This window comes from Eublepharis macularius, chromosome 14, assembly GCF_028583425.1.
Source record: "Eublepharis macularius isolate TG4126 chromosome 14, MPM_Emac_v1.0, whole genome shotgun sequence".
NCBI lineage: Eukaryota > Metazoa > Chordata > Lepidosauria > Squamata > Eublepharidae > Eublepharis > Eublepharis macularius.
In genome coordinates this window covers 57,179,587-57,192,354 of record NC_072803.1, presented here as the reverse complement: position 1 = coordinate 57,192,354, position 12,768 = coordinate 57,179,587, and the positions used below count along the sequence as shown (strand labels likewise).

The 12,768-nt window shown below is 48.2% G+C and overlaps 1 protein-coding gene across 1 annotated transcript in view; it reads left to right on the top strand.

Annotated features, from left to right (window-relative positions):
* The first annotated feature begins 767 nt into the window (after positions 1 to 767).
* TTC16 (tetratricopeptide repeat domain 16) overlaps positions 768 to 12,768 on the top strand; it is a 41,932-nt gene continuing 29,931 nt past the window's right edge. The window contains exons 1-5 of the mRNA XM_054997271.1: positions 768 to 818; positions 3,848 to 3,937; positions 5,712 to 5,896; positions 8,289 to 8,379; positions 12,263 to 12,406. Of these exons, the coding sequence (XP_054853246.1) occupies positions 768 to 818; positions 3,848 to 3,937; positions 5,712 to 5,896; positions 8,289 to 8,379; positions 12,263 to 12,406 (561 nt within the window). The remainder of the gene's footprint in view (positions 819 to 3,847; positions 3,938 to 5,711; positions 5,897 to 8,288; positions 8,380 to 12,262; positions 12,407 to 12,768) is intronic.

Sequence of the window (12,768 nt, the reverse complement as noted above, 5' to 3'; positions counted from 1 at the left end):
AATTGCTTATGCTCTGTTTCAGCATTCTTCAGCTCTGTATTGGATATCTGCTGGTTTTAAATCTTTGCAAATATTACATTGTTTATTGAAATATTCTTGAAATTGGCTCTACTAACTCACCTTGAGTAATCCACCTTGAGCATCAGTGAGAAAGGTGAACTATAAATAATATAAATAAATACATGTATTATTTACCTCTTCTGGTTGGGAAATAGGCATAAGTGAAATCAGAGGTGGTGGAGCTTTTAATACCGGAGAAGGGGCCGGGGTTTTTTTTCTGCTATGGCTGCAGCTGCAGCCCTGTTGCTATTTCTACAGTATTGTGTTAACCGTTTTATTCACCAGGCTAAATCAGAGGCTGGAGAAATGCATCCCCTTGCAAACCTCCTCTGATTTCCAAATAGTTGCGGCACCACACTGCTGGGCAAGTGAGTGAGTGAGAGATGAGATTTAAACTGGGGGACTTCGTAGCGCTCCCCCTCTTAAGCCATTACACACGCTAATAGCAGCAACTATTTGAAAACACAGACATCTACAATCAATTAAAATAGATTTTTTAAACGTGAGCCATTTCCCACAACCTTGGTAGGTTCAAGGCATCTTCACACGACCTGCTTCAGACAGCAGGTTTGCCAAGAACGCTTTTCCAGACTCCCTTTCTCCCTCTAGCGGCAGATCCTAGAATAGCAACGGCTGCGCGTTGGGCATCGGCCGCTGGGTTGACTTAGCAACGGGCAGACGCCAAGCCCGGAGTGGCAGCTGGAGAGATGCAGGAGGAGGAAGAGGAGGAGAACAGAAAGGAAGGCAAAAAGAGGAAGGTGAGACGCACTTGGAAAGATGCAGGAGAGGCATTGGAAGGCAGTGATGGGGAGGAAAAGGGATCTGGCAGTATATGATGGGCACTTCAAGAAGGGTTGCCAACTTAGTTATGAAATTCCTGGAGATTTGTGGGTGGCGCCTGTTTAGGGTGAAGTTTGGAGAGGGGAGGGACCTCAGTGGGGTATAATGCCGTAGAGCCTATCCTTCAAATGAGCCTTTTTCTCTAGGGGAACTGGTCTCTGTAATTTGGAGATCATTAATAACAACAACAACACTCAAATTTATATACCACCCTTCAGGATGGCTTAAAACCCACTCAGAGAGGTTTACAAAGTATGTTATTATTATCCCCACAACAAAACACCCTGTGAGGTGGGCAGGGCTGAGAGAGCTCTGAGAGAGCTGTGACTGACCCACGGCCACCCAGCTGGCTTCAAGTGGAGAAGTGGGGAATCAAACCCGATTCTCCAGATTAGAGTCCTGCCGCTCTTAACCACGACTGCACCAAACTGGCTCTCATAGTAATAACAGTAGTAATTCTGGGAGTTCTCCAGGCCCCACCCAGAAGTTGTTATTGTTGTTATTAATTGGATTTGTGTTCCGCCCTCCCCGCAGATGGGCTCAAAGTGGGCTACATCAGTAAAAGCACGTTACGTTTAAACATCGACGTTGGCAAGCCTATTTACATTTGTTCTAGAAGAACAAAAGAAGCAGCCGTGCTGAGTTAGACTGAGAGATGAAGTTGTCTCTCATCCTTAAGGACCGTCTACTCCCATATGAAACCCCAACCTGGATAGCCCAGGTGAGCCTGATCTTGTCAGATCTCAGAAGCTCAGCAGGGTCGGCCTTGGTTAGTAGCTGGATGGGAGACCTTTGGGGAAGACCAGGGTTGCAGAGGCCAGCCAAGGCAAACCACCTCTGTTAGACTCTTGCCATGAAAACCCCACCAGGGGTTGCCATAAGTCAGCTTTGACTTGAGGGCACTCTCCACCACCCTCACCCCCTGCCACTTTGGGCTGGATGGGTGGCAACCGAAGAAAGGGCCGCCTCAGTCACGGCACCAAAACTTTGCAACTCCGTCACCAGGAAGGTTCATCTGCCTCCCTCTATTTCTGTCTTCAGCCAGCAGGTGAAGCCTTTTTTGCTTTGTTTGGTGCTCCCTTTCTTAACTCTCAGGAGGAGCCCTCCTTCCCATTTGTGGGCCTATATGCTTATGTGTTTTATTTAATTGTTTTAAATATTTGTGTAATGATTTTAAGTATGTGTGTGTGTGTCTTTAAATGCTTAGTGTGATAGAGATGAAGAGTAGGGGGAGTGAAAGAGGGGTGAGTGAGTGAGATGATTGGTTGATGGCTGAGAGTGTGGTTGGAGTGAGCAGTTTTCATTACTGAGAGGAGAGAAAACTTCCAGTTTGGGCCAAGCAGGCAACCTGTGGGGAAGCCTGAGGGGATTCCCATTCTAGTTCAGTTGGGCACTCTGTGTGACGCCTGGACTGTGTGTTTCTGAGGGCCAGGCTACAAGTGATGAATGACACTTGAACAGAAAGTGAACAGACTCATGTGTATTCCTCCCTGTTCACTTGCGCTCCACTTGATCACGTGGAGTGCAAGTGGAGTGCAAGTGAACAGGGAGGAATACACGCGAGTCTGTTTATTTGCCATTCAAATATCATTCATCACTTGTAGCTTGGCCCTCAGAGAGAACATTCAGTCTATCTGAAGCAGGCAAACTGTGCACCTGAGAGAAAGTTTGTGTATATCTGTGTGACTGAGCCTATGTGATGAAACTTTAAGAACTGAGAACTATCTTTGAAACCATCAAGCTTAAATACTAGAGTGAAACCGATATGCTTCTTGTAAAAATAAAATTTTATTTTGTTCTGGGTATCTGTGATTCCCATACATCCCATTACTGTCCTCAGGGCCACATAGTCCACAAAGGAGCCTGATGCTTGGGCACATTATTTAAAGGGAAATTTCATAAATAAATTGTATGTAGGCCCCAGAAACCTAATTAAATGATTCTATGTTTGGGCTGCTAGCAAAGTCTATTGTTTGGCATAGGAAGCATGATTATAGGTGGCTGTGAGCTGGTTCTGCTGGCTGGTGTGTGTGCAGGAGAGAAAATAACAAAACATACATTTGCTTTATATTTAGAAAAGAAATAAGAGTTCTTTATTGTAGGAACTCCATACTCTGATAGGAAAGGAGGAGAGACAGATCCTAACTACCTATCTAGTCTAAGGATGGGCATGGATGCTAGGACAAGTCCTGCATCCATGCTTCCAAGATGGAGGGAGGAGAAGGAGAGAGATATTGCCTGGAACAATGCCAGGAAGAGAAGAGGTTAGAGGGAGGAAATCAGGAGGAGGAAGTCCTGAAAATGATAATCTACATATCAAAGGACAGGCAGAGCATAAAATGCCTAATCTCCCTATCTTTCTAACCCTTTGGCTCGTCCTCATCTGAAACCTGAGGAAAGGGACAGCGCTGAATCCTCCTCTTCCAACAAAATTTAAATTACTTATTTTGGAATATAATTCCTGGTGGCAGCGATCTACCCAGTGGGTGTAAGAAGAGGGTTAAAGGCAAAATCTGAAAAAGAAAGTGGCTCATAACAATTTGATATGTATTTGTATTTTCAATGCTGTGTTCATGTTTGAGATGAGAACCCTGTGTTGGGTGGAAAGGTGATTTTTAATAAATAAAATCCTCCGACAAAGGAACAGCCAACCCAGGAAGCCCACCAAAGCAACTGCCATTGCTAGACCTCTGGGAAGTTGTCCAGCCTCCTCTAAAAAATAAGATCATCTTGGTCAGCCGTAGCAAGCTAGATGCAGCTCCTGGAAAATCTCGACTTTCATCGATAGGAAGCTCGCTTTTTGAGCCCTGATAGAAGTGAAAAGAGGCAGGTGAACCTTGAAATGCCTGCGGAGTAGGGCTGCCAGGTCCCTTTACCCTCCTGGTGGGAGGTGGGGGGACCCTGCGCGCACCTTTTTTCACTCCTTGCACGTGCACTCCCTGTGCAGTGCGATGATGTCACTCCTGGGAGTGATGTCGCTGTGCCAGGAGCATTCCCGGGAGGCCTGTTCCTCGCCTCCCCAACCCCCGCTGGCCAGGTGAGCGGCGGTGGGGGGGGAAGAGGCTGGGAGTGGGAGAATCCCCTGCCCCCACCAGGGGACCTGGCAGCCCTACAAGGCCCTCAGAAGCCAGAGGAGTGGGTGGTTAAGATTTTTCATCTATGGGTGGTGGGCAAGTCTTTGGTGTTCTGCACAGCTCCTTGCCCCTGTACAACTGCTGAACCTGCCTGTTTACAGGCAGTTCCATATGAGTCTTTCCATTCCCTGAGATCCAGCTTGGGTACCCTTTTTCTCCCCATCCCAGTCATCAGAGAGGTGAGGCAGGTGGTGACCTGGAACGGGGCCTTTTTGGTTATAGCATCCCCCCCACTAAGGTTTGGCTGGCACTTTCATTTTTGACATCCAGGTGCACATGAAGGCTTTTCTGATCCAGAGTGCTTTTTTAGCCAGCATGGTATTATGGTCAGAGTGTCGGTCCAGGATCTCGGAGACCCAGGTTCGAATCCCCACTCTGCCATGGAAGCTTGCAGGGGAACCATGAGCCCATCCAGGGGTCATTTCGTAGAAAAAGAGCTAGGGGGACTTATTAGCATAACTCATTAGTATAACCCGTTACCATATGCCACACTCCTTGACATCATTGGAAGTGTGTCATTAGCATAACTGATCTGCATATGCCACACCCCCTGACATCACCTATCCTGGCTGTTTTGGACCCAATCCTGGCCATTCAGGGCCGAAATTGGGCCCAAAATAGCAAAAAGAGGCTGAAAATGGCCAAAAAGGGGCCCGAAATGGTCAGGATCGGGCTGCTGCTGAGCGCGAGAGTGATCCACCACCCGTCAGAGGCCCGATCTGTTCTGTTTCAGCCCCAATCCAGGCTGAAACGGGCCCAAAATGGCCAAGAGTCAAAGTTTTCTCTTTGGTGTTTTATATTTTTAAAATTTGGCTACTGGGATGTTAGTTATCTACTGCTGATTTCTTCTGTTAGGTTTGATTCTAGTGCGTTATTGTTACTGTTAGCCACTTTGTACAAAATTATATTTGGAAAAGTGGGATATCAATAATGCTAATTAAATAGACAAGCAGACACAGTGGGCAAAATAGTATAGAAGCAAAATAAATGAAATGATGATCTACTTGTTTTGCTTAATTTATACCAGCCACAGAACTCTGCTGTCTTTCGAATAATATTTTAAATGATTTAACCTTGCCGCTCTGCCCCTTGCCACCAAAACCCCAAAAGAGGGGCGGGCCTTATCTTGAAATTATTCTCCCTGACCTAGAAACCACTTCATCCCAAATGTGTTGGGGATGTCTATGGTCATTCTCTTTAATTCAAGGGTAGTGCTCTGTATGTGCTCAGAGGACATACCATTTACAATATTATTACTGTATATATCACAAGGTGGTCTGAGTCCTAAAGATGTGCAAAGGCATGGAATCATAGAGTTGGAAGGGGCCATACAGACCATCTAGTCCAACCCCCTGCCCAGTGCAGGATCAGCCTAAAGCATCTCTGACAAGTATTCATCCAGCCTCTTCTTGAAAACTGCCAGTGAGGGGGAGCTCACCACCTCGCTAGGCAGCTGATTCCACCTTTGAACTACTCTGACAGTGAAAAAGTTCTTCCTAATATCCAGCCTGTACCTTTGTGCATGCAATTTAAGCCCATTGTTTTGGGTCCTACCCTCTGCTGCCAACTGGAACAGCTCCCTGCCCTCCTCCAAATGACAGCCTTTCAAATACTTAAAGAGAGCTTTAAGTATTCGTTCATAAGCTTCGTTCATTCTTATGCCTGATTTCCCCACAGGAGGTGAAAATGGCAACCATTCGCCTGGAATTCTTCCCCACCGCAGTCACTGAAGAAAAGCTTCAGGAAGCCCGGGAGAAATCCCTGCATCGCATTTTTGGGACCACCCAGACCTTACGAAATATAAAGAGCCCTCGCAAACTGGGCACCTTAGAAAACATTCTGCAGGAACGAGTGGAAGAGCAGTGAGTATCTTCCCTCCACCATTTAAAAAACCGAATTATTTCCATGTTGGGACACTTTTGTACTGATAAGTCAATCTTTTTCTGCAAACAGAATTGAAGTTGGGATTCCACATGACGCTTAACAGGGGCCATTTCATAGAAAAAGATCTGTAGGAACTCATTAGCATACCTCATTAGCATATGCCACGCCCCTCGCCATCACCAGAAGTATGTCATTAGCACAACTGATCTGCATATGCCACACCTCCTGACATCACTTATCCTGGCTGTTTTGGACCCAATCCTGGCCTTTCAGGGCCGGAATTGGGCCCAAAATGGCAAAAAGGGGCTGAAAATGGCCGAAAAGGGGCCCAAAATGGTCAGGATCGGGCCGCTGCTGAGTGGGAGAGTGATCCACCACCTGTCAGAGCTCCGATCCGAGCCATTTTGGCCCCAACCCAGGCTGAAACGGGCCCCAAATGGCCGAGAGTCAGGTGGGTGGGGCCACCTGACATGTGACCACTTTGGGGAACTGCTGGAACTGTGTTCCTGTGCGTTCCCCCTCGAAATGAGCCCTGACGCTTAATATAGTGAAATGTTTCCTATAAAAAAGCCTGCCATGTCCCTCCTTGCAGGCAAGAGCATAATACAGGTCTGTGTAGAAGAAAGATGCTGTTCAGTAAAAGTTCTGCTTCTCCCTGCAATTTTCCTTGGGTTCTTTTGTTTTACAGTCTAATTCATCACTTCCGAATGACTCCCCAACACAGCATTCATGAATCTTTTATCAATTTTTATTAATGGTCTTAAGAGAGGACTTCTGTTCTGCTTTTCTCTTTGGAGTCAAAATGCTCATTTGAAAAAGCTTTCATGAGTAGAATAGTGAGATTAAGAAGCCACAATAATTAAAAAAAAATAATGAGCAATGGCTTGGGTTGCAAAGTGAAAGGCTGTATTAAATTTCTCTCCCTCATCAGAATTACACATTGCACTCAATATGGAGTGACTGTATCAAAAATAGAAACCCCGTGTCAAATTCTTTCCTCTTTCCAATAACTTCAGGGTATATTCACCTGTGCTTTGATGTCATCACATGGTTGGTTTCCCTGCCAGTCAATGATGTGGTAAAGATGGAGAAGGAATGGTGAAACAAACAACGAGATGACATCACAATAGGATAAATGTACCTAAATGTTATGCCGAGAGATGGGAGTGTTAGGTGGGCAAAAGCCCCATGTTGAATGTCGCTTACAGATTTTACTGTTGCATATGTGTCTTGAGCCTCAATGGGAAAGAACTCTAACCGTTTTAATAATAAATAAATGTAGAATTCTGCTCAGGATCTTCGGGCCATTCCAGTTCTCCCTTAGATGCGATGTTGAGGAAATTGTATCCTATTTACTGCTACGAACTTTGTAAAATGATCCCACTTGTGCAACAAGATCCTTTAATGCTGTGCGACTCTTGCTACAACTGATTCCCAAATAGCCACTACTTTAGTTTTTCATTCTCTGCTGGTGACCCCCCAGAATTGTTTCCCTCTAAGCATCCGAACACTTCACTTCTGACTATCTTTACAACCCACATAGGACTGCCCAGATTGCATGTTGATTTCTAACTGACAGCAAAGGGACGTTTCTTGTGTGGCAACGTTTGCAATGGATGTTACTTGCGCTCCAGTTATGTGCTGCTTGCTGATGTGGGTGACTATCATTCCGCGATTACTTGTGTAGAACTAGTTAACTCGCATAATACCTTTACCACTTGATCATTTGTGTGTACATGTGTGTTCTAAACAGCGGGATTTTCATGTTGCCCCAAACATGTCAATGCAGAAAGGCTGATCACACGAGAGTCATTGACATAAGAAGTCATTGTGCGTGTTTGGAAAAGCACACAGTACTCTCTTGCTAGGACTGTATCAGGGTGCAGGTGGAGGATGTCAGGCTTAAATGTAACCCCCACCCTTCCTGCATGCAGTCATTCAGCAGTTTGGAGACAAGGAAGGATAGGAACTGTTCTCCCTGATGTGCAAGTTTTCTACATGCAGGGTAAAAAAACAACAAAGTGCCTTGTAGCATCTTAGACAGAAGTAACTCTTCATAGGATTGCACTGCCATGTACAGTAAACAAGTTTTTTCTGTGGAGGTGCCACCAAATACAAGAATCCCCAAAGGAATCCAAAGTGAGTGCAGTCCCCAAAGAACTGTACCAGGGCTTGTACTGAACTTGCAGGCAGTTGCCCTGCTCCTGCCAGCCTATCATATGGAACAGGGGTGGGGGGAAAGCACAGTGTGATCACATCACAGCACATTTAGTCTTTGCACAGCTGAATCAGTCATCATTTCAAACTACGGTTTGAAGGAGTAAGGTGAATTTTTGCTATCGGCTGTTACCTCTTTCTTTCCTTCCTCAGCTCTCAAGAAGGCAACAAATTTTTCTCCCAGGGAGATTGGGAAAAGGCAATCACCTGCTATACCAAAGCCCTAAACTTGGATCCTAAGAAGGTAAGGTGGGCAAAGTGAAAATCGGTGAATGTGACAGTCCACAGAGCAGCCCACCCCTGCCCGAATCTCCATGCACTGAAGGAACGTGAGTGAGTACCTGGAGAACAGAGGCAATTTGACATGTTGTCCACTCCAAAGCGTTCTTGGTGACATCACCACTATCACAGTGGAGCTGTCATGTTGAGGTTTCAGTCAGGCATTACTGTGGTTCATTCAGCAAACTCTGGCTGGTCTACAAGATTTAAAGAACCAAGCCTGGTATATTTGCTTCCTGCTTTCTTTCCCCCTGCCAGCAAGGAGGATGTCTACCTGATGCAGCTGTCTTCATGAGTCAGCCAGGGCTCAGTGATGGTGAGGACTCCTCAGGAGAAGAGGAGCTCCGTGCAGCCAGCTTCCAGCTAACAGAAGCTGAACAGCGAGAGATGCTGGCCAATCAACAGGCACAACCAACAGCTGGGGGCAGAGCCAACACCTTCCAGTCCTGATCCAGCAAGTGAAACATAGAGCCGAAGTAACACAAGACGAGTTACTAGAGTTCTACATGTGTCTGCTTACCTCAAGGTTTGATGGGAAGCGTAGGAAGCGTAGACGTCCTTGCAGCTTTAAGTTTAACATTTACAGAGTGACAGGGAGGGGAGTGCAGGTGTTGAGCTCTTGCCGGGCACCCCTCTTCCCCTTTACTGGGTGTGTGTGGGTTTTTTTGGGGCCCCTTTCCTGCCTCCCCTTCCCCGCACAACAGATAGGGTGCCTGGCTGCTGCTAGCTGCTAGCGCAGCTTCGGGCAGGGGCTGAGCGAAGAGGTCAGCAGACAGGGCATTCAGAGCATTGCTGCATCTCCACCCCCCCCACTCGCCCGCCCGAAGCCACGCTGCGCAGCCCAGAGCTGCATAGCCCAGTGTCACTCTGGGCAAGCGGGAGGGGGAGAGATGCACCGCTGCTCCGGGCGCCCTGTCTGCTGACCTCTTCGCCCCACCCCTGCCTGAAGCCACACCAGCAGCTAACAGCGGCCAGGCACCTTATCTGCTGTGCAGGGAAGGGGGGCAGGAGAGGGGCCCTGAAACCCCCACACACACCCAGCAGAGGGGAAGGGGGGCGCCCAGCAAGAGCCCGATGCCTGTTAAACTTAAAGCTGCAAGGACGCCTACACTTCCTACACTTCCCATCAAACCTTGAGGTAAGCATAGAACTCTAGTAACTCGTCTCGTGTAGTTCAGCTCTCAGTTAGGCGGCCCATCCACCTTTAGAGTGCTACAGATGGAAACTGAGAACTGAACTGCAGGCGAGGTGGCAAAGTGCATGCCTCCTGGGCCGGAGCCAGCTGCTGTCTGATGATGAGAAGGAGTCGTTGCAGGATCCTTCCTGAGCAGCGGGCTGCACGCATTGCCCTTAGGCCTGGGGCTATAAAACCAGACAAGAGAGGCTGCTGGGCGTGAATGCAATGCGTACAATTGCCACAAAGCCACTCACTCTGTCTTGCCTTGCCTGTTTCCTGAAAGCCTGACCTTGGACTGCCTGACTTTGTCTTGCCTGACTACCGGAACCCCAACTTTGGACTGAACAACCACATCTTGCCTCACCTCTGGAGCCCCAACCTCGGACTGAGTGTCGGAGCCTGACCTGCCTTCTGGCCCCAGTACTGGGAACTCACAGGCCAGTACACTGTATCAGTAGCCAGTTGGCTACAAGGGACGCTGCTGTGCAACAAACTGTGATTAACAAGTCCTAGGTTGAAAATACTGGCTTGGTGCTAACCAATAAGCTTCCTTTTTTTTTTTTTTGCATTATCTCCATTCAGAAATCAAAACCAGCCACTGTTTGCTCAAATAGAATTTATAAACGATAGCTTACTATGACATTTGAACACAGCCTGAATTTTTAGGATAACATGGTTAGTTTTCTGAATCACGACTGCTCAAATTCAGTAACTTGATAATAAGAGTAATTTTTCAAAGTTTTAAAACCCAATTGCAGTATTAGACTGTCCCATGTGGAAAGTCAAAGTGCTACTCAGGTTTGTAAGGTATATGTCCTTTTAAATTGTCTTTCCTTGCTTCTCTTTCCAGCTTAATGAACTACTTCCTGTTCTCTCAGATATTCATGAATCAATTGTAAATTATCAGCTTTTAAGAGGATTGTGAGAGAAGGAGTTTAGAGTCTTCCCTCCCTTTGCAACCAACCCAAGCTGCTATTGTTTTAATTTTAAATTGATTATTGTTATTTTGCAGTATGCTGTTATGATAATACTTAATATTTTCTTTAAAACATTGGCTGGCTACAAAATGAAAGGTGGGATATAAGCTCTCTTACCTCTCCAGGGGAGCACAGTTATATAATTTACCATTGGTTCATGAGTGTCACAAGGTAACCGGACATGCCCAAGATAGAAGAAGTATTTAATTAGGTTAAAAACAAAGGAAATGTGCTGAAGGGGACGTATGTCTCTTACCCATAGGAATGGATCTTTATGGGGAATAAATGTCATGTGGCTGTATGGAACCCCGTTGTCAGTTTCCGCCATGGGCGCCACTATACTGGGTGTCGGCACGCCTGACCTTGATTCTGGGAAGCCATCAGGGACAGTGCAGGTTCTCGCTCTGTGGAAGAAGGGGGGGTATACACAGGGCTTTTTTTCAGCAGGAACGCAGTGGAACGGAGTTCTGGAACCTCTTGAAAACGGTCACATGGCTGGTGGCCCCGCCCCCTGATCTCCAGACAGAGGGGAGTTGAGATTGCCCTCCGCACTGCCAAGTGGCGCAGAGGGCAATCTAAACTCCCCTCTGTCTGGAGATCAGGGGGCGGGGCCAACAGCCATGTGACCATTTTCTCCGAGGGCAACCCACTGAGTTTCACCACCTCTTTTCCCAGAAAAAAAGCCCTGGGTATACATCACCCTCGCTCCCTCTCAGTCCACTCGCAGGCCCGCTCAACCTGACAGAGTCCTGGCTGCCTCCCCTTTCTCTTTGCCTTCCAAAGCCTCCGCCCTCCTCGCCTCCTCTGGGCTTGCTCTTCCTCCTGTTCTTCATCTCTCACTCCTACTTCTTCCAGCTTCTCACTCACTCGCCACCACACTCCTACACAACCCACCACGAGCTCCCTCCTGAGCCCGCCTTTATAGGGCTTCTCCCCACTTCCCCCTCCCTTCCTCCCAGGCTCTGCTTTATCCCTGATGCCCTCCAGCTGGGTATGCCCTCAGGTGTTTCCTTTCTCATCCCAGTCTCTCCCTGCTCTCCTATTCTTTCTTGCAGGGTGGGGCTAGATGAAACCCAGCTGGTGGCCCCCTCGGGTGTCCCTCCTCCCCTCATTCCCTGCCCCCTTATCCTTTCCTGCAGGATGGGGCTGGCAGGGCCTTTCCAGGTGATGTGGCTTGGCCGTCTCTGCCTCTGCTCACGAGGGGCTGCCCTGGCCTCCTCGGTTCTGGCTAGTCCCCCAGGGTGGCGGTTGCTGCCGGTTCCCTCTAGAGCTTGGGCAGGGGCTTCTAGCCTGTCTGTCCTGGTCTCAGCACCCCAGGTAGGCCTGCGTGCTTCTTGCCCCTTGGAGCTTGGCTGGGTAGCATGCTCCTCACAGGCCTCCCCAGCTGGCTCCTTTCCCCCCTCACTCTCTGCTGGCCAGAGCTGAGTTGCCTCCCCTGGGCTCTCTGTGCCTGCACCCGGGGTGCTGTTGGTCTTCAGGTAAGAGGTCTGTGGCAAGTCCGGGGTGCTTGGGGTGCTCGTCCCAGACACTTATTTCAGCTCTGCTTGTAGCTAAATGCAGAAAAGGGATCATTCAGCAGCATGAACAGTCAGCATGTGGAACTGCTCCAGGTTGTGCTGATGTCCTCCATCGGAAGGGAGAAATTTTACTCCCTCTGCCTGGCCTGACAGCTGCCTGCATTGTCTCCTGTACAGGTGAGACTATACGAGCGGAAGGCGGAAGCTTTTCTTCAGCTCTGTGACTTCCAGTCTGCCGCACTGCACCTCAAGAAGGCCTATTTCATGACGATGGCGAAGGAAATGTGCCTGTTCCGCCTTGCCTTCATTTTATATCTGCAGGTGAACAGTGCAGAATGCCTCACTTCCCCAGTGCAGATGGTGCCCCGGCCCCCCCTGGGGTGGTCGACTGCAGCTTGGGAAATTCCTAGAGATTTGAGGGTGGAGCTGGGGAGGGAGCCCAACAGGATGTTGAAGAAGCAGAGTTGGTTTTATACCCCATTCTTCATTCTCCGAAGGAGTCTCAGAGCAGCTTACAATCTCCTTGCCTTACTCTCCCCGTAAGTAGGCTTCCCAGGTGTCTGCCTGTTGCTCTACCAGTGGTTGCTGGTAAGCTCCCGGAGGTTGCCCGCCACCTGCACATGGTGCACACGCTCGCAAGGGGCACAACAGTGTCAGCGCTGGAAGTGATGTCATCGTGCCGG